This window comes from Corythoichthys intestinalis, chromosome 16 (assembly GCF_030265065.1).
Source record: "Corythoichthys intestinalis isolate RoL2023-P3 chromosome 16, ASM3026506v1, whole genome shotgun sequence".
NCBI classification, from domain to species: domain Eukaryota; kingdom Metazoa; phylum Chordata; class Actinopteri; order Syngnathiformes; family Syngnathidae; genus Corythoichthys; species Corythoichthys intestinalis.
Genome location: NC_080410.1, coordinates 25929065 through 25948684, shown reverse-complemented (window position 1 = coordinate 25948684; position 19620 = coordinate 25929065). Strand labels below are relative to the sequence as shown.

Genomic DNA, 19620 nt, shown 5'->3' with positions numbered 1-19620 from the left:
TAAAAGAAAGACTATTATGATAAATAAACTAATCAAGAATTATTTTGATACTTATTTGTTTAGTGATTTTGCTGACATTGACTCTTAATAACATGCTAATATTATTTAATATTTACATTTTATTTTGTAACATTCACTTTTTTATTTAGCCCCCCCAAAATGTAAAACAGTTCATTACTTTGTTGTTCGTTTGTTCATGATGAATGTCCAAAAATGGACATTTTAGGACATTTTCAACATTATCTTGTATGTGAGGTTGTTAATTTTTGTATTTTCGTTTTAATAGAATTTGTAAGATTAGTTTAACAAGTAGGTCGCCATTGTTGTTGATGACGCAGTGCACTCTGGGGGGGTGACGTCACTGAACGGCATTGCTTTAGCTACATAAACATGTCGTCGGTTCTGCTCTTCCAATTTGAACCAGAGCGGAATAGTGATGAGCAGTACAACACTGTCGATATTCCACAAAACGAGCTGCAAAAGCAACTAAATGTTGGTCTCCAGCGGGATTCAAACCCGCATTTCCCGTGCGACAGACGAGCACGGAGACCACAGGACTGGAATTGGATGCAGGTACGACGTTGGGAACTCATCCCACAGCTCTGTAACAAAACAATCTGACCAGCAGCAGAATGTGACAAAATCATGCCAGTCGTCATACTAGCTTCGCTTGCTAGCTAGCACAGCTTCTCTCCGAGTCCAGCCCAACTGCGTCATCACCCCCAGCGTGCATCGGTCGCTTAAAACATGGCGCCCTCCCGTAGACTCCATTATCAGGGTTAGATAGTGAAGTCTATGGTCGTCCGCAAGTCAAAACATGTACTAAATATTATAGATTTGTAACTTAATGGCAATAATATGTGTTTCCAATAACATATTTTAATAAAAGAGAACAATTGTGGCTTTTTTTTAAGCCTACAAGTCTTTAAGTCCGAGGTTCCCTTTAATAATCATTTATTTATATTAATAATTTTATTACTTATTTATTTTATGAGGTATAGTTATTATTTCCTTGGTTTTATGTCTTTGATTTAATATTAATGAATATGATATTATTTAAATGTGAGTTGCATTTTTCTTTAAATATTTGTAAGACACATGTACTTCTTATTTACAGTGGGGCAAATAAGTATTTAGTCAACCACCAATTGTGCAAGTTCTCCTATTTGAAAAGATTAGAGAGGCCTGTAATTGTCAACATGGGTAAACCTCAACCATGAGAGACAGAATGTGGGGAAAAAAACAGAAAATCACATTGTTTGATTTTTAAAGAATTTATTTCCAAATTAAAGTGGAAAATAAGTATCTGGTACCTACAAACAAGCAAGATTTCTGGCTGTCAAAGAGGTCCAACTTCTTCTAACGAAGTCTAACGAGGTCTAATGAGGCTCCACTCCGTTACCTGTATTAATGGCACCTGTTTTAACTCATTATCGGTATAAAAGACACCTGTCCACAACCTCAGTCAGTCACACTCCAAACTCCACTAAGACCAAAGAGCTGTCGAAGGACACCAGAGACAAAATTGTAGACCTGCACCAGGCTGGGAAGACTGAATCTGCAATAGGTAAAACGCTTGGTGTAAAGAAATCAACTGTGGGAGCAATTATTACAAAATGGAAGACATACAGGACCACTGATAATCTCCCTTGATCTGGGGCTCCATGCGGTGAACAAAAATCCCAGAACCACACGGGGGGACCTAGTGAATGACCTACAGAGAGCTGGGACCACAGTAACAAAGGCTACTATCAGTAACACAATGCGCCGCCAGGGTCTCAAATCCTGCACTGCCAGACGTGTCCCTCTGCTGAAGTCAGTACACGTCCAGGCCTGTCTGCGGTTCGCTAGAGAGCATTTGGATGATACAGAAGAGGACTGGGAGAATGTGTTATGGTCAGATGAAACCAAAATAGAACATTTTGGTAGAAACACAGGTTTTCGTGTTTGGAGGAGAAAGAATACTGAATTTTATCCGAAGAACACCATACCCACTGTGAAGCATGAGGGTGGAAACATCATGCTTTGGGGCTGTTTTTCTGCAAAGGGACCAGGACGACTGATCTGTGTAAAGGAAAGAATGAATGGGGCCATGTATGGAGAGAAAATCTCCTTCCAACAGCAAGGGGATTGAAGATGAGACGTGGCTGGGTCTTTCAGCATGACAATGATCCCAAACACACAGCCAGGGCAACAAAGGAGTGGCTTCATAAGAAGCATTTCAAGGTCCTGGAGTGGCCTCGCCAGTCTCCAGATCACAACCCCATAGAAAATCTGTGGGGGGAGTTGAAAGTCCGTGTTGCCCAACAACAGCCCCAAAACATCACTGCTCTAGAGGAGATCTGCATGGAGGAATGGGCCAAAATACCAGCAACAGTGTGTGAAAAGCTTGTGAAGAGTTACAGAAAATGTTTGGCCTCCATTATTGCCAACAAAGGGTACATAACAAAGTATTGAGATGAATTTTTGGTATTGAACAAATACTTATTTTCCACCATGATTTGCAAATAAATTCTTTAAAAATCAAACAATGTGATTACAGTATCTGGGTTCTTTTTTCCACATTCTGTCTCTCATGGTTGAGGTTTACCCATGTTGACAATTACAGGCCTCTCTAATATTTTCAAGTGGGAGAACTTGCACAATTAGTGGTTGACTAAATACTTATTTGCCGCACTGTATTTGGAAAAATCTATACCTTTTCTCACATAATTTTTTTATTACCTTTTGATGAATGTCCAAACACTCGAGTGCATTTCAAACATTTTGAGTATAAAATCATCTGAAAAATCCTTGAAATCGCACATCCAAACCAGACTCCGACCACACCTCTGCTCTTATTTACTCCTCAAAGGTCATTTGTTAGCGTTTACATAAGTCCAATTTGTCACAACTCTCATGTCAGGTCTGTCTCATACACACACACACGCACACACACATTCCACTATTTTCCACACATGAATCGTCTGGTTAAGTGGGCTGGACCGCGCAGGAATTCCTGTGTTTGCGTTGTCCCCGGGACCAACGGGCCTGGTTCCCGTTTTAGCCTTTTCTAATTTATCACATTTTAATTGTGCTCAAGCTGCACGTCAGTGATGGGGGAAAAAAATCATCCTTGATCCACTGACCAGGAAATGAAGACCCCAACTTTGTGTTACAATGCCAACCCATAATTCCTTTTTTTTCCCGCATTATCAATGGGAATACACTGAAACTTTTTGGCCTGTTGATGTGAAATAAACAATTATTGTTTCAACTCAACAAACTGTAACTCCAGAGTGCTGCTAATGTGTTAATGCTAATGATTTGAGTAGGTAACAATTTACTTGGCACAGTGAAAAAGGTCACATCACAAGTGATTTCCATTAGAGGATGCACGCTGTTTCTGGAAATGCCACTTCATCCTTAAGCCTCTTACATGACAATGATGTCGTTGCTATGCGTTTCAATGGAGAACCTGCAGTTGAAACTAATACCCCGAATTAATTGACAAGTTTTGCATATTCACAAGAATGTCGTTATATAAATGAGAAAATTCCCTCATGACCACAGAAATTATGATAATAATTTCATATATTCATGATAAGTCAGGAAAACTTTTTTTTTTCCTCCCTTCTTTTTTGCTCTTTACCATCTAAGGAATCGGGACGCTCATAGTGATAGCTGATGGTGACCCAGCAAGCTGTGTGTCATTGTCATTATGTTTCTTGAACAGATTACAAAAGAAAAGAATTTCCCTGTGTAACCTAATGTTTTCCCTTTTCCATCTAAAGAATGAGGGTGTTGATAAGGAAATTTGATACTGACGCAACAGGCTTACTTTATGTTTCTTGGGTGGGTTGTAAATGAAATATGAATTTCCCAATTGTGGGATTAATACAGTATGACCATAGCCATAACCTTTCTCGTATTATATACATGCAAAATAGATGAGGACATTTTCCACCATGAAGAAATTATTCTGTTTGACTGAGATAATTATTATGGTCATGAAAAAACCTTTTTTTTTTCAATTTCATAAAAAATGTAAGGTTTATTTTCCCTCAGTCGCCCTCTTTTTTCCCCCCTTTTCTATCTAAGAAATTGGGGCGCTGATAAGTGAAAGCTGATTGTGACCCAGCAGACTGTATGTCACTGTCATTATGTTTCTTGGACAGGTGGTAACAGAAAAAAAATGAATTTCCCCATTGTGGGGTTAATAGTGTATGACCATAACCATAAATTATCTCTTTTAAATATACTGTATATGGAAAATGGACGAGGAATTCGCCAATGTTCCACTCTGAACGCGAGATTGTCTTGTGCTATTTTTTATTGAATTTCCTTAAAAGGAACCTCGGACTTAAAGACTTGGAAGCTGTAATAAGCCACAATTGTTCTCTTTTACTAAAATATGTTACGAGAAACACATAAAATATTGCCATTGATTTAAAAATCTATAATATTTAGTACATGTTTTGACCTGTGGAGGGCGCCATGTTTTTATACCTGCAATGGACGCTCGGGGTGATGACGTAGATTGTCACTGTCTCTCGACGAGTAGTACCAGGCATAGACTTCATAATGTATTGGCGTGACATATTCGCCATTCACTGCCTTCCCGTAAGGGGCCGTCCCACACTCGGCTTCATTTATTAGCAGTCGGTCACATGCAGCGATCTAACGCCAGATTTAGGTTGAAAAAGTACGAAAGCTATACTGCATACAAACAGGAAGGATTGTCTCAGGTGTGATTTGTTCGAGGATTCAAGGTCATTTTTAATTTTTCGTACCATGCATGCATTTTGAAACTTTGTGAAAAAAATCAATGGAAGAAATTAGCCGCTACAGCATTGGCATTATACTTCCCAATATTTACGTAAAATAACTGCTAATGGCCCATTTTTTTGCTTTTAACCAAGAATCGATACTGTTTTACGTCCATATCTATAAAGAATTCAGGGATTTAAGCATTTATTCACAGGAATTTCAAACGGAAAAAGCTCTTTGTTTGCATTTGTTGGCCACTAATTTGCTTACTGACTAGCATCATAGTTCGGAATATTTACGTAAAATAAATGCTAACTGCACATTTTTTTGCTTTTAACCAAGAATCAAGACTGTTTTACGTCCATGTTGATAAAGTATACAGGGATTTAAGCATTTATTCACAATAATTTTCAACGGAAAAAGCTCTTCGTCTGTGTTTCTACTCGGCCAGCTTTGACAGAGATAGGCCCCCTATGAATCAGCCCTGCGTCCGTGTCCCGTCAGTACATTATGAAGTCTATGTACTGTTTTCCTAAAATTCCTTCAACACGGCGAGATGTCCAACACATGCGCTCATCGGTTGAAAGCGGCGAGTACTTACTATTTGTGCTTTTACTGAGTCTTTTATTACCTTTTCATTGCCTCAAAATACTTTTTGCATGTGTTTCTTTGTTTTCTTTTTGTGGTAGCTTAAAGCAGATTGTGAATCGGTTGACTACATTAGTCACGTAGCATATTTAAACCACCCTTATTTGTTACTACTATGTTTAAGTATTTTCATAAGGCATGTTTAGTATGTTCTGTCTGTATGCATCTAAACAAAACAAGCAGGAAGCGCACGGCAGTACTTGGGTGTCATATTCACCTCTTTTAGGACGTTTCGCCGGTAAAGCACATTTTGGAAGAACACTTTTTTTTTTTCTACTGTCGTCTTGTCTCATCCCGTCTTTCCTGTTCATTTTGCTTTTGCTGCTCGTTTTGTGAAATGATGACAGTGCGGTCATGCTCATTAATGTTTCTCTCGAGTTCAAATTGGGTTGAACAGATGACATGTTTATGTCCCTAGAGCACTGGTGTCAAACCGATTCCAGAAAAGGCCAAGTGGGTGCAGGTTTGCTTTCCAACCAATGAAGAGGACACCTTTTTACCAATCAGATCTTTTACATGTGTAATCAGTTAAAGTTTGTCAGGTACTGCTTGTTTCAGTAGGAAGTTCATTGGTTAAACTCTCTGCACGGTATCGGTTGGAACAAAATCCAGCAACCACTTGGCCCTTTCTGGAATCGGTTTGACACCTGTGCCCTAGAGTCATACTCTGGAAGCCCAGCAGCATAACCATGTAACGTCTTCACCCTGCGACGTCAACAACAACAGCGACCTCCTAGTAAAACTAATTTTACAAATTGTATAAAAACGAAAAGATCAAGAGGGGTTTCAATATCAAATTATTTTAACTCATTATAACGTTTATTTTTTTAAGAACTACAAGTCTTTCTATCCGTGGATCCCTTTAATAAAATCTCTCGTTCATACAGATCAACTTCCTGATCTTCATCCACATCATCAAAATTCTCGTGTCCAAATTGAGAGCCCATCAAATGAGATACACGGATTACAAATTCAGGTCAGTGAAAATCACAATGGAGAATTTTGGGAAATGTGGCCCCTGACGGTGTCCCGGTGTGTCACAGGTTGGCCAAGTCGACTCTCACCCTTATCCCTCTGCTGGGCATCCATCAGGTGGTCTTCATTTATGTAACGGATGAAGCCACTGAAACTACCATCGGGCTGCGGCTCACTAAGCTGGTCATTGACCTTTTCTTCTCCTCCTTCCAGGTATGGTTCAAACGGATTATATGTCAGTCACCATCAATGGCAGCAATTTAGTTTTTATGATGAAATTCACCCCGTTAAATGGAAAAAATTCTCAAATTAAAATAAGGAAATTAGTCAAGGAATATGAAACATTCGCTGGCAGATACTGATTTATGACATTTCCAAGGCATTTCAAGGGCCATAAATTCCGAGGGTTAAGACCCAAATGGAACACGAAAAGATTTGCCAAGTCTTGGTTGGATTGAACTGCCGCCATCTCAGTCATTCAAATGTAAAACATCAATTTCTATTCTCACTTTAAGCTCTCAGTCCCGTCAGAGTACCGCTTTCAGTGGTGACTCAGCCTGTCAGGGAGGATTATATGAACATCGTGTGCTGCTAACTGGCTGTGTCACGCTGTCATATTACCATTGACCGTATGGCCAACAGGGCAAAGATGTGGAGCTCACAGCAAAGCGGGAAGGAAAGAAGGCATTGTTTAATAATCTGGGAGTCACAGACAGCGAGAAGAGACTTGAGACAGAATCGCAAAGTCAATCATTGAAAAGGTGTCCACTTTATCTCCTTAGGGTCTCCTGGTGGCCATCTTGTACTGCTTCGTCAATAAAGAGGTGAGTCGCCTCTGGCTTGCTCACTTTTTGGGTCATTCAAATATTGGAGATCATTTGGGCTTAAAAAAAATTCACTTTTCAAATTTTCTGCTACATATTCATCATTAACAGGCTTGTTATTATTATTATAAATTCTCAAAGAGCTTGATTAACACAGCTATCAATGGTACATTTTTTTTGTTACATTATTTATTTTTTGTGTACAATACTTTATATAATCATGGACACAGTGTTAAGAATCCGTACTAATGCAAGCTTTCTCTTAGGAGTAGAAGCTAGCTACAGTGGTATGAAAAAGTATCTGAACCATTTGGAATTTCTCACATTTCTGCATAAAATCACCATCAAATGTGATCTGATCGTTGTCAATATCACACAGATGAAAATACTGTGTCTGCTTTAACTAAAGCCACCCAAACATTTATAGGTTTTCATATTTTAAGGAAGACAGCATGCAAACGATGACAGAAAGGGGAGAAAATAAGTAAGTGGACCCTCTGCCTAAGGAGACTTAAAGAGCAATTGAAACCAATTTTTACCAAACATTTTAAGTCTGGTGTGTGCCTAATCACCGATGAGTGGTTTAAAGATGTGCTGCCCACTATAAAACACACACCTGGTAAGAAATGTCTTGATGAGAAGCATTGTCTGACGTGCATCATGGCTCGGTCAAAAGGGCTGTCTGAAGACCTGCGATCAAGGATTGTTGATTTGTATAAAGCTGGGTAAGGAAAACAATCTCTAAAGGTCTGGATGTTCATTAATCAACAGTCAGTGAAGTTGTCCTCAAATGGAGAGCGTTAGGCATTGTTGCTTCTCTCCCAAGGAGTGACCGTCCACCAAAGATACTCAGGTAGAATACTCAGAGAGGTAAAAAAGAACCCTAGAGTGTCTGCTAAAGACTTACGGAAATCACTGGAACAGTCCAATATCTCTGCGCACACATAAGCTATATGTAAAACAATGGGCAAAAATGATGTTCATGGGAGGACTCCACGGAGGAAACCACTGCTATCTAAAAAAAAAAAACATTGTTGCTCGTTTAATGTTCGCAAAAAGGCACTTGGACACTCCACAGAAGTTTTGGCAAAATATTTTGTGGACTGATGAAACCAAAGTTAAATTGTTTGGGAGTAACACACAACGTCATGTGTGGAGGGAAAATGGAACAGCTCACCAACATCAACACCTCATCCCCACCGTGAAGCATGGTGGAGGAAACATCAAGATTTGGGGCTGTTTTGATATCTCGGGGCCTGGACAACTTGCAATGATTAATGGAGGAATTAATTCAAAAGTTTATCAGGATGTTTTGCAGGAAAACCTGAGGCCGTCTGTCAGACAGTTGAAGCTAAAAAGAGGATGGATGCTGCAACAAGACAATGATCCAAAACACAGAAGTAAATCAACTTCAGAATGGTTTCAGGAGAACAAAATACACGTTCTGGAGTGGCCAAGTCAAAGTCCAGACTTGAACCCCATTAAGATGCTCTGGCATGACCTAAAGACAGCAATTCATGCCAGACATCCCTGGAATCTGACTGAACTACAGCAGTTTTGTCGAGAAGAATGGGCCAAGATTAGTCCTGATCGATGTGCCAGACCAATCAGCAGCTACAGGAAGCATCTGGTTGAAGTTATTGCTGCCAAATGGGGGACCACAAAACATCAAATGTGATGGTTCACTTACTTATCCCCCCTTCTGTCATTGTTTGCATACTATCCTCATTAAAATACGTAAACCTATAAATGTTTGGGTGATTTTAGTTAAATCAGACACTATTTTTTCATCTGTGTGATTTTGACAAAATCAGATCACATTTGATGGTGATTTTATGCAGAAATGTGAGAAATTCCAAAAGGTTCGGATACTTTTTCATACCATTGTAGCTGCTGCTGCTGCTGACTAACTTATTTATGTAAATACATGAAAAAAATATCTTATTCTGATCATTGATATCACAGAGTTTACGTGAGGTACAGTAAGACATACAAACAAGCCTAATTACATTATAAAAATGTGAAAAACAGAGAAGAGATAAATTTGCTCTACCCATTCTTTATGTCAAGTTTCCTGAATGTTGTGGGACATACAGTACATCCAATGTCCAATGAATAATAGATATTTGAAATATTAGTGTATATTTATCTAAACAAATGGTCGCACACTTTCAAATTAAAACGTAATTTTAATTGTTTTATTTGAGATTCAGTCTGGTCATTAGCAGGGGTGAAAGTGGCTAAAATTTCTTGCCGGAACTCCCCGACGTGATGGTTGCCACTGAGCCAGAAATTTTGTGTATTTATTTATTTATTATCATTTTTGTGGGGAGAGGATCAAACCTCCTAAAACTACTGAAATGCAAATAAAAATGTTTTGGCACAGTTATTTCAATAGCACATACAAAAACTAATTTTCATTCAGAATTGTATTTTTTCAATGATTCGCAAAGTAAAAGTTAACAAAAACAGCAATAACCCCAACCTCCATCTCCTAATTTTTATTTTCCCTCATTTCATCACATACTAAATGCTAAATCTCAATTTTAACTACTTAAAAACATAGGATGTATATTAAAATTGAAGTTAATGTAAACTTTTACTTTTTTAAAAAAATAATAAATATAGGGTTTCGTCACGCCAACATCGACTTTTTTAAATCATAAGGAAATGAATAAGTAGCCTAACATAAATGAATATAAATCCAAAGTGCACACTGACATCTAAGATGTTCTGCACCTCCCCATCAGAGCAAATAAAACTAAATATGATAAATAAGCCTCCTCAACTCTTTCCTTGCTCTTAAAGATTTTATCCATGTTCTGTTGCTTTGCCCTTTTTTTGTCGCATCAATTCAACTTTTTTTTTTTTTTTTTTTAAATCTTTTCCAGAAAACATGCACATTTGAACCAATCAGAGCTATCTCTGCTGATCACATGTCAGTATGTCAGCCAATTGAACGGATAAATGAGCCCAGGCGTTTTGCTTTGCTGCGTGCATTGGCACATTGATGTGACTCATCTTCGTCAGACTCGGATAACTGTAGCAGCTGGGGAAACCTCCATGCCGTCCATGGAATAAAATAAATGATAAATATCGGTGGAAACGGATTACACTACACAAGCACTTTATTATGCTTGTTGTTAACATTTTTGTATGTAAATCTGATGTTGGTCGATTGTTTTCTTCTTGGAGATGAAATGCATGTGTGGCAGCTTAGCATTTAAAATTTTTATTTTTTTTTTACATAGTGTTTTGGCAGTTGCTGTAATATTTTCGGATTTAAAGCACCGTGTACCGCTAAAGCAGTCCGGCCCTGAATCTTATACCGAAACTGCATTCTGGCCCTTAATCTTATACCGGAACTGCGTTCCTGATCGTTCTGGCCCACTTTCACCCCTGGTCATTAGAGGGTAGGACAAAGAAAATGGCATTTTAGGGAGTATCCCAAACTTATTTGGCGTTATTTAAATATTTTCAGGCCTTATTTTCTCTTCTCTTTTTTTAGATTTAGCCTCAGGGGGGAAAAGGAAAAATGGTACCGTTTCTCGTAGGCACCGTCTAACTGTTTGCATTACTCGAACACACGTAATATAATCAATCAGGGAATAGTATCATTTCTCATTTTCACTGTAGGACTGCACTACTCTAACACACCTAATGTAAAATAAATAGCACACCATAGTTTAAAGAAACAGAATAGATACACAACGCCATCTTATCACAGAAGCCCAACGTGTGCGCCACGAGAGAGATTGAAGCACCAACTCTGGCAATCAGTTCTTCCGACAAACGAACAAGGACAAAGACCAGTGCGCTTTGTCCTAAAACAAGTACCACCAGCCCGGATAACAAAGTTGATAGCAGCCGCTTGTGACGTCAAGACCAGCGTCGGTCGCTGTGACAACCACATCCCATCCACGCACAAACCTAAACAGCCCGAAACCGGCATGATCCCAAAGCAACGCCCAGACACACCTTCGGCCGGCCCACTACACCACGGACTTAAAAAAACACTGGACACTGAGATAAGACAGATTTGCTGCTCGGAAACATTTTCTATGTAGCCTTGTTTTGGATCCAGAATTGTCCCTCCGTCGTCTGTTTTTGCCTTGTTTTTTGACCATTGTCAACGAATAAATTGCCAACCTGCTTTCAGTGAGTCTTCTTCAAACTTTTGAAACATGGAGTGAGTACAAAGGGTTAAAATAAGAAGAGAACGCGGAGAGTTTTGCTTCCTCCCGGTTTGGCTCGCGGGGGCAGTAAACAGCGGAGCACCATTTCTGTTTGGCTGCCGCCGTTTCCGTGCAGCTTTGGCCAGGGGGACTAAATTCCCACAACAAGTAAAATAGTAAAGTAATAAAATAGTAAGTTTGATGTGTTTGACTTAAAATGTCCTCTAATTCAGGAATAAACCTTGTAACGTATTTGTATGCAGGTTCAGTCGGAGGTCCTGAAAAAGTGGAAGCGCTGGAAGCTGGGTCGAAACATCGAGGAGGAATACCGCCATACGTACAGCAACACGCCCAACACCAAGACGGCCAGTCTGCTCAACCACGTTTCCCAGCGGCTGCCCCAGCACGAGCAATCGATGCCCGTCTGCGGCCCCGAGGAGTGGCACGCCCTGGTGGCCAACGGCAAGGCGGCGGGTCCGCTTGGAACCCAACCAGTGGAGGATGTGAGCCTTCTTGACAAGGCCAAAAACGAGAACGCCGAGAGCAACCACTGACTTGAAGCTGAACAGCGAAGACTGTGGCTGGGATGAGCTGGCAGTTGAGGAACGGGCAACGTGCGGTGCGGCAAGACGAGCCATTTAAAAATAATACAACGTTGAGACCTCACACAGCTATTGAAAAAAAAAAGACTTCATATGAGCCTCTGCTTACGTTTGTGTAAATGAACACAAAACAATCTAGATGGCACTTAGTCTTGTGCAGAAGACGCTTGGTATGGTATAAAAACATTCAACGTGGCCGCCAAAACGTACGTAGTGTAGCGATTATGTTTTCACTCATTGCATCATCTAACTAGGGTACGTACAGTATGAGCCAAATTCTTTGGATCAAATTTAATCACACGCTAATATTCGCTCCTTCACTGCCATTGGCAGCGATAGACGCTCAATCCATATTGAGTAAGGGGCTGGCAGGGAATGATCGCTGTCAGATTCTCCCAGTCAAAATGGAATGGACGCCTGTCACTGTCAATGGCAGTCAATGTTAAAAGGATAAAGAAAATCCTATCAAACACCAGCAAGTTAAGCCAAGCTATGTTAAGAATTTTATCATTCCAATTCATTATTTATTGAGAAATGTGAATTCACAATAGGTTGTTTTAACCTAAAAAATATACATTGTGCTGATTTTGCTCTAGTGACATTAGCAAGCGCACCGCGTTCATGGGAAAGTGGCAACTGCTCTGGCCAGGTCATTCCTGGTTTACATGTGGAACACCCCCCAGCAAAGAGGTCAAGGGAGGCTATGGGATGAAGTATAAATAACGCATAATTGCTTCTGCAGCCTTCAAAGTGCTTCTGTTGCTAAATCTGACTGCCACACAGATGTCCAATCCATTCGAATTGGGATTGGCACAAAACAGTTTTTAAGAAGTCATTGTTGCGTGTTAGTGTCCGAGTTGCTTTCTTGGGACAATTCAAAACAGTTTAGTGCCGATTAAACAGGGATTTATGCTGATCAGGAAAAAACATTAGTTGACATACCTGTATTATCTCAGTTTTCTGTAAACATTCATGAGTCAAATGAATCGCACATCAAATGCGCTAAACACAAGGGCGTAGGTTTGCATAGGGACGGCAGGGACATAACACTACCAACTTTTCAGGATGCTCAAATTGTCCCCACCAACTTTTAAGCAACCTTGTTTGCATTATACAATTAATCCAGTTAGGGTGGTAGTGAGGGTTCACTTATTTTTCCCCCGTCTGTCATTGTTTGCATGCTATCCTCATTAAAATATGAAAACCTATAAATGTTTAGGTGGTTTTAGTTAAAGCAGACACTGTATTTTCATCTGTGTGGTTTTGACAAAGCTCAGATCACATTTGATGGTGATTTTACGCAGAAATGTGAGAAATTCCAAAAGGTTCAGATACTTTTTCATACCACTGTATATTGGTAATTTAGTCTTCCCATATGTTGTCAAGGTAGAATTGACCCTACCATTATTAAGTGAACTATTTTCATTATGTTGGGACTTGCATTGACCCCTTTTCACTTGCTGGATGTGCCGGTCCATTTTGTCCCCTCAAACGCATGTTTGATTGGCTGAGGACTAAATTCCCCCATACACACACACCCTCACACAACCCCGACAGAAATACACGTCAAATTGCCGCTTCCTCTGCCCCCTTCGAAGAGAAGAGATATTAGAAAAAAAAATTGGGACAGAAGTTGAAACAGCCACTGTAATCAGTGTAAAAAGACGTCAGTGTTATGGAGATGGGGAACACGCTACTAATTCTCCTGTAGTAAGTCCAACCTGCATCAGTTAGCATAACATTAACTTGCTAACCTGCAAAACTTGAGTCGGAAGCTGCTTAGAGAGAATTGTCGTCCTGTATGTGTTTTCTATTGTTAAAGTTAATGAAATTGAGAAATGTAGTGAACTCTGCTGGAAACTATAGAACAGCAAAATGTGAGAAGCTACTTAGAGAGCGGTCATTGTGTTTCACAGGAAAGTGTTGACAGTCAAAAAAAAAAAAAACACATGCTGCTGCTTTTCTTCTTGTAAACAGCCTGGTTTAGAAGAAAAGAGGGCTGGATCATGTTCTATAAAATAGCTTTCTTCCATTAAAATAAAAATTTATATTTTTTCATTTTTAGGTAGGATACACATCAGCATATTTGTGAGAAATGTAGCCTTGCGCTTACCAATGTTGAGACCAAACCTACGCCCTTGGCTAAACACCTATTACAAATGACCTTCATGTGAAAGATGTTTCTGCCCACGCTAACTAGCTTTTATTGACAAAATGACAACTTTTGCAATATTATAAATGAAAATTGATAAAATATTGCTCCAAGCCTGTCTTTCAAATATATTTTTTTTAAATACAAGCATCAGATTGAAATTTAAACATCAAAGCAACTTCAAGTGAGTTCATTTCATAACATGAAATGAAAACTGTAAATAGCTAACGTTACTGGTTTATTTTGCTTGTGAAAATTGATTGAACGAATAATACATGGATTCATTTTATGCCAGACCCTCTCAGTTGAAATGGATTGGATGTCTTTTTCCGTCAATGGCAGTGATCTTGATAAGGGGTGCGCTATGACCATACCCTTTAAAAAAATAAATGCCTCCCTGAAGAGTCTAAAGAAAATGAATGAATGTCCACCCCAACTTTTGAGTGATAGATTATTTATTAACAAAAAAGTGTGTCTCAATACTTTTTCTATTATTTCCCTAGTTGTGCATATTCGAGTAAAGAGTGCAAATGCACAAATTATACAGCGTCACGAAAATCAACGCGGCGTGTTAAAAGGTGCTTTTGCGCAAAGTTCAGGCTGTCGCGCAGATTTTGCTGACACGCCGTGACTCTGCGTCTGCGGGCAAGTTGTTGCCATAAAGGACTTAAGCAGAACTTGCTCATGTCACAAGGGTTGCAACACAACAAGCACCTTGCCATTTGCTCCTAAGGGGTTGGTGACGCTTTGGAACAAAAAGCTCAAGAAACAAAACAAAAATCTTTTTGGTACATTTTGTTTTCCGTGTATGACTATATGCACAGTGTTGTGTAATAATTTATCATGCAGTGCATTCACCACTTCATTAGCTGCATACACACCATCTCGTAATGAAACGCAATTTCATTATAGGCTATAAAAAGACTTTTTAAAGCTTGCCTATGGGAGAGAGGGGGTGCTCAAAGTCTTTTAGAATATTGAAATAAATTCATTAGTAAACTTCAGAATCAGAAATACTATCATAAAACTATCAAAGTTGGTGTATTCTTTTTTATGCTGTGTCTGGAGGTGAAGGTGCGCCATCTTTGTGTGGACCCTCCTAACTCTGGACAAACATCCTCAAAACGCACTTGGAATTTGAAAAACCGTGACTGATGTGTCCCCTTAAACAACCTAAAGTTGGCGCTAAATCTGTCTATAATCACACTTATCAGAAAATCAAAGTATTGTTGTAACCTACTTTTGAAGCTATTTTAGCCATTTTCAACTATCCAACAGATTGGAGCACCCCGTATTGAAAAGATACATACATGAAGGGATATAGTTCAACTCCTCTTTGTATAATTACGCGTGATGTCTTTGTTAGCTATTTTTTTAATTACACAAAAGGGGGGGGGGGGCGTAAAAAGGGGTGCGACAATGTTGTCAAAATATTGCAAAGAGTGTGCGAGTCCTGCCAACACTGAGCCTTTTTACACCTCTTTGATATCTAAACAGATTTGTCACACCCCTATTTTACATCACACGTCCAAAACAAAACAATGCAAAGCCTGTTTATCATCATATTTAGGGAATAGACATTTGTTTCAGTGCCATTGATGGCAATGGACGTCCAATTCACTTAACTTGAGAGTAAGCAGTGATCATTTACTGACAACCACTCCCAGTTCAAATGAATTAAATGTCTACTGCGGTCAATGAGTTAAGTAGCTTGCTAATGTGGACAAATTCAGTGTTTTTTCAGTTGACCACTAGATGGTGGCAATGGAATTATATTGACACTGTGTAAATTTGTCCAAAAAAGAAGAATGAAAACAGTATTTAAGCATAGACTTCATAATGTATTGACAGGACACCGGGCGCGGGGCAGATTCATAGGGGGCCTATCTCCATCAAAGCCGAGTGGAAACACAGACAAAGAGCTTTTTCCATTGAAAATTCTTCTGAATAAATGCTTAAATCCGATAATTCTTTATAGATATGAAGTTATGAACGCAAAACAGTCTCAATTTTTGGTTAAAAGCAAAAAACGTGCAGGTAGCATTTATTTTACGTAAGTATTGCGAACTATGAGGCTAGTCAGTAAGACAATTAGCGGCCGCCATATGTAAACAAAGAGCTTTTTCCGTTGAGAATTCTTGTGAATAAATGCTTAAATCCCTGAATTCTTTATAGATATGGACGTAAAACAGTCTCGGTTCTTGGTTAAAAACCGAAAAAAACCTTGAAGGTAGCATTTAGTTTACGTAAATATTGCGAACTATGAGGCTAGTAAGTAAGGAAATTAACGGCCGCCATATGTAAACAAAGAGCTTTTTCCGTTGAAAATTCTTGTGAATGAATTCTTAAACCCCTGAATTCTTTACAGATATGGACGTACAACAGTCTCGGCTCTTGGTTAAAAGCAAAAAAAAAAAAAACGTGCAGGTAGCGTTTATTTTACGTAAATATTGCGAACTATGAGGCTTGTCAGTAAGGAAATTAGCAGCCGCCATATGTAAACAAATTCTTGTGAATAAATGCTTAAATCCCTGAAGCTGTTATAGATATGGACGTAAATCAGTCTTGGTTCTTGGTTAAAAGCAAAAAAAACAACAAAAAAAAAACGTGCAGGTAGCATTTATTTTTCGTAAATATTGCGAACTACAAGGCTAGTCAGTAAGGAAACTAGCGGCCGCCATACATAAACAAAAAGCTTTTTCCGTTGAAAATGTTTGTAAATAAATGCTTAAATCCCTGAATTCTTTATACTGTAGATGTGGACGTAAAAGAGTCAATTCTTGGTTAAAAGGAAAAAAAAAAAACGTGCAGGTAGCATTTATTTTACGTAAAATATGCGAAGTATAATGCCAATGCTGTAGCGGTTAATTTCTCCCACTGATTTTTTTCACAATGTTTCAAAATGCAAGCATGGTACGAAAAATATAATAATTACCTTGAATGTTCGAACAAATAACTCCTGAGACAATCCTTCCTGTTTGTATGCAGTACAGTTTTCGTGTTTTTTCAACCTAAATCCGGCGTTAGATCGCTGTATGTGACCGATTGCCAATAAATGAAGCGGAGTGTTGGACGGCCCACTTCGGGAAGGTGTGACACAGTGAATGGGGAACGTGTCATGTCAATACATTATGAAACCTATGATTTAAGATAAATATAAAAATTTTTTTAAAAAAAGGGGGGGGAGGGGTTACCGTACGATCCAGTATATTGACACAGTGGTGCTGCTGCATGGAAGCACTGTGTTCCGTTTTGTTATGTTGTGCACTATTGAGTCATAAAATATAAATATATGTATATATAGCGTCAGTGGGGTCCATGTATCCTTTTATTGCAGATCAATAAGCTGTGACCTGAATGTTGTTGTTGTTGTTGTTGGGTCACTTCACCTTTTTCTATTTGAATGTATTCTCCAAAATGTGTTTCTCTTCAAAGTGTACAGTATATTTGGTGTGAGTGCTCAGGTGTAAACAGTTGCTCATTATACTGTATGTGTATATTGTGTCCAAGATGGTGGAAGAATAAAATTGCAGTGTCAAATCATTTTGGGAGAGCAGCGTTGTTTCGTTTTACTGTAATACACTCATCTTTAACATTAATCAGCTAATTACTGTATTATGTAACGCCCTATTAGCTGCATTATCAACCCCCATCTAGTACAACAATTATGATGAAACCCACTCAGGTGTATTTAAGCAAGCTATGGCTAAAAACCCATCAAATTCAATCAAGTAAAAGTGATTCACATCTCACTTAGCGAATAAATACCATCAATGCTAGAGTGCACAGCACACAGTTCAAGCGGAAGCAGCAAAATGACTAAACTCATCAGCCTGAAGCTCAAGCTTGTTGTTGCTAAAGATGACGAATATCATTCAGGGAGTTGGTGTAATCACCTACCAATGCTAAAATGCTCATATTTTCCATTCAAACTACATTTTTGTAGAATTTGTACACTGCTGGCCAAAAGTACTGGCACCCCTGCAATTCTGTCAGATAATGCTCAATTTCTCCCAGAAAATGATTGCAATTACAAATGCTTTTGTAGTAATATCTTCATTTGTTTTGCTTGCATGAAAAAGAAACACAAAAGAGAATGAAAAAAAAAGATCGTTTTCATTTTACACAAAATTCCAAAAATTAGCCTGACAAAAGTATTGGCACCTCAGCCTTATACTTGGTAACACAACCTTCAGATAAAATAACTGCGAACAACCGCTTCCGGTATCTATCAATGAGTTTCTTACAATGCTCTGCTGGCATTGTAGATCAATCTTCTATAGCCAACTGCTCCAGGTCTCTGAGATTTGAAGGGTGCCTTCTCCAAACTGCCATTTTCAGGTCTCTCCACAGGTGTTCTATGGGATTCAGGTGTGGACTCATTGCTGGCCCCTTTAGAAGTCTCCAGTGCTTTCTCTCAAACAATTTTCTAGTGCTTTTTGAAATGTGTTTTGGGTCATTGTCCTGCTGAAGACCCATGTCCTCTAAGGGAGACCCAGCTTTCTCACAATGGGCCCTACATTATGCTGCAAAATTTGTTGGTAGTCTTCAGACTTCATAATGCCATGCACACGGTCAAGCAGTCCAGTGCCAGAGGCAGCAAAGCAACCCCAAAACATTAGGGAACTTCCGCCATGTTTGACTGTGGGGACCGTGTTCTTTTCTTTGAAGGCCTTTTTTCCAGTAACCTCTATGTTGATGCCTTTTCCTAAAAAGCTCTACTTTTGTCTCATCTGACCACAGAACATTCTTCCAAAACGTTTTTGGCATTCTCAAGTAAGTTTTGGCAAACTCCAGCCTGGCTTTATTATGTCTTTGGGTCAGAAGTGGGGTCTTCTTGGGTATCCTATCATAGAGTTCCTTTTCCCTCAGACACCAACAGATAGTATGGGCTGACACTGTTGTACCCTCGGACTGCAGGACAGCTTGAACTTGTTTGGATGTTAGTCGAGGTTCTTTATCCACCGTCCGTACAATCTTTCGTTGAAATCTCTTGTCAATTTTTCTTTTCCGTCCACATCTAGGGAGGTTAGCCACAGTGCCATGGGCTTTACACTTATTGATTACACTACGCATGGTAGATACAGGAACATTCAGGTCTTTGGAGATGGATGTGTAGCCTTAAGGTTGCCCATGCTTCCTCACAATTTTGCTTCTGAAGTCCTCAGACAGTTCTTTGGTCTTCTTTCTTTTCTCCATGCTCAGTGTGGTACACACAAGGACAGAGGTTGAGTCAACTTTAATCCATTTTAACTGTTTGCGAGTGTTATTTAGTTATTGCCACCACCTGTTATGTGGCACAGGTAAGTAACAGGTGCTGTTAATTACACAAATTAGAGAAGCATCTCATGATTTTTCAAAGAGTGCCAATACTTTTGTCCACCCCATTTTTGGAGTTTTGTTTAAAATGATAATGATTAAAAAAAATTTCCATTCACTTTTTTTTTTCTTTTCATTTTTTCATTGCAAGCAGAATCAATGAAGATATTACTACC

At 39.1% G+C, this 19620-nt stretch overlaps 1 protein-coding gene across 6 annotated transcripts in view; it reads left to right on the top strand.

The window, feature by feature from the left end:
* The window catches only part of gcgra (glucagon receptor a), a 98780-nt gene extending 81112 nt beyond the window's left edge, over window positions 1-17668 (top strand). For 4 of the 6 annotated variants that reach the window (XM_057860642.1, XM_057860639.1, XM_057860643.1 and 1 more), the window contains 4 exons: window positions 6285-6373; window positions 6441-6585; window positions 7155-7196; window positions 11635-17668. In XM_057860642.1, the coding sequence (XP_057716625.1) occupies window positions 6285-6373; window positions 6441-6585; window positions 7155-7196; window positions 11635-11925 (567 nt within the window). In that variant the 3' untranslated portion in view covers window positions 11926-17668. The other 2 variants (XM_057860644.1, XM_057860641.1) reach the window with 2 other exon arrangements.
* Window positions 17669-19620: the final 1952 nt, after the last annotated feature.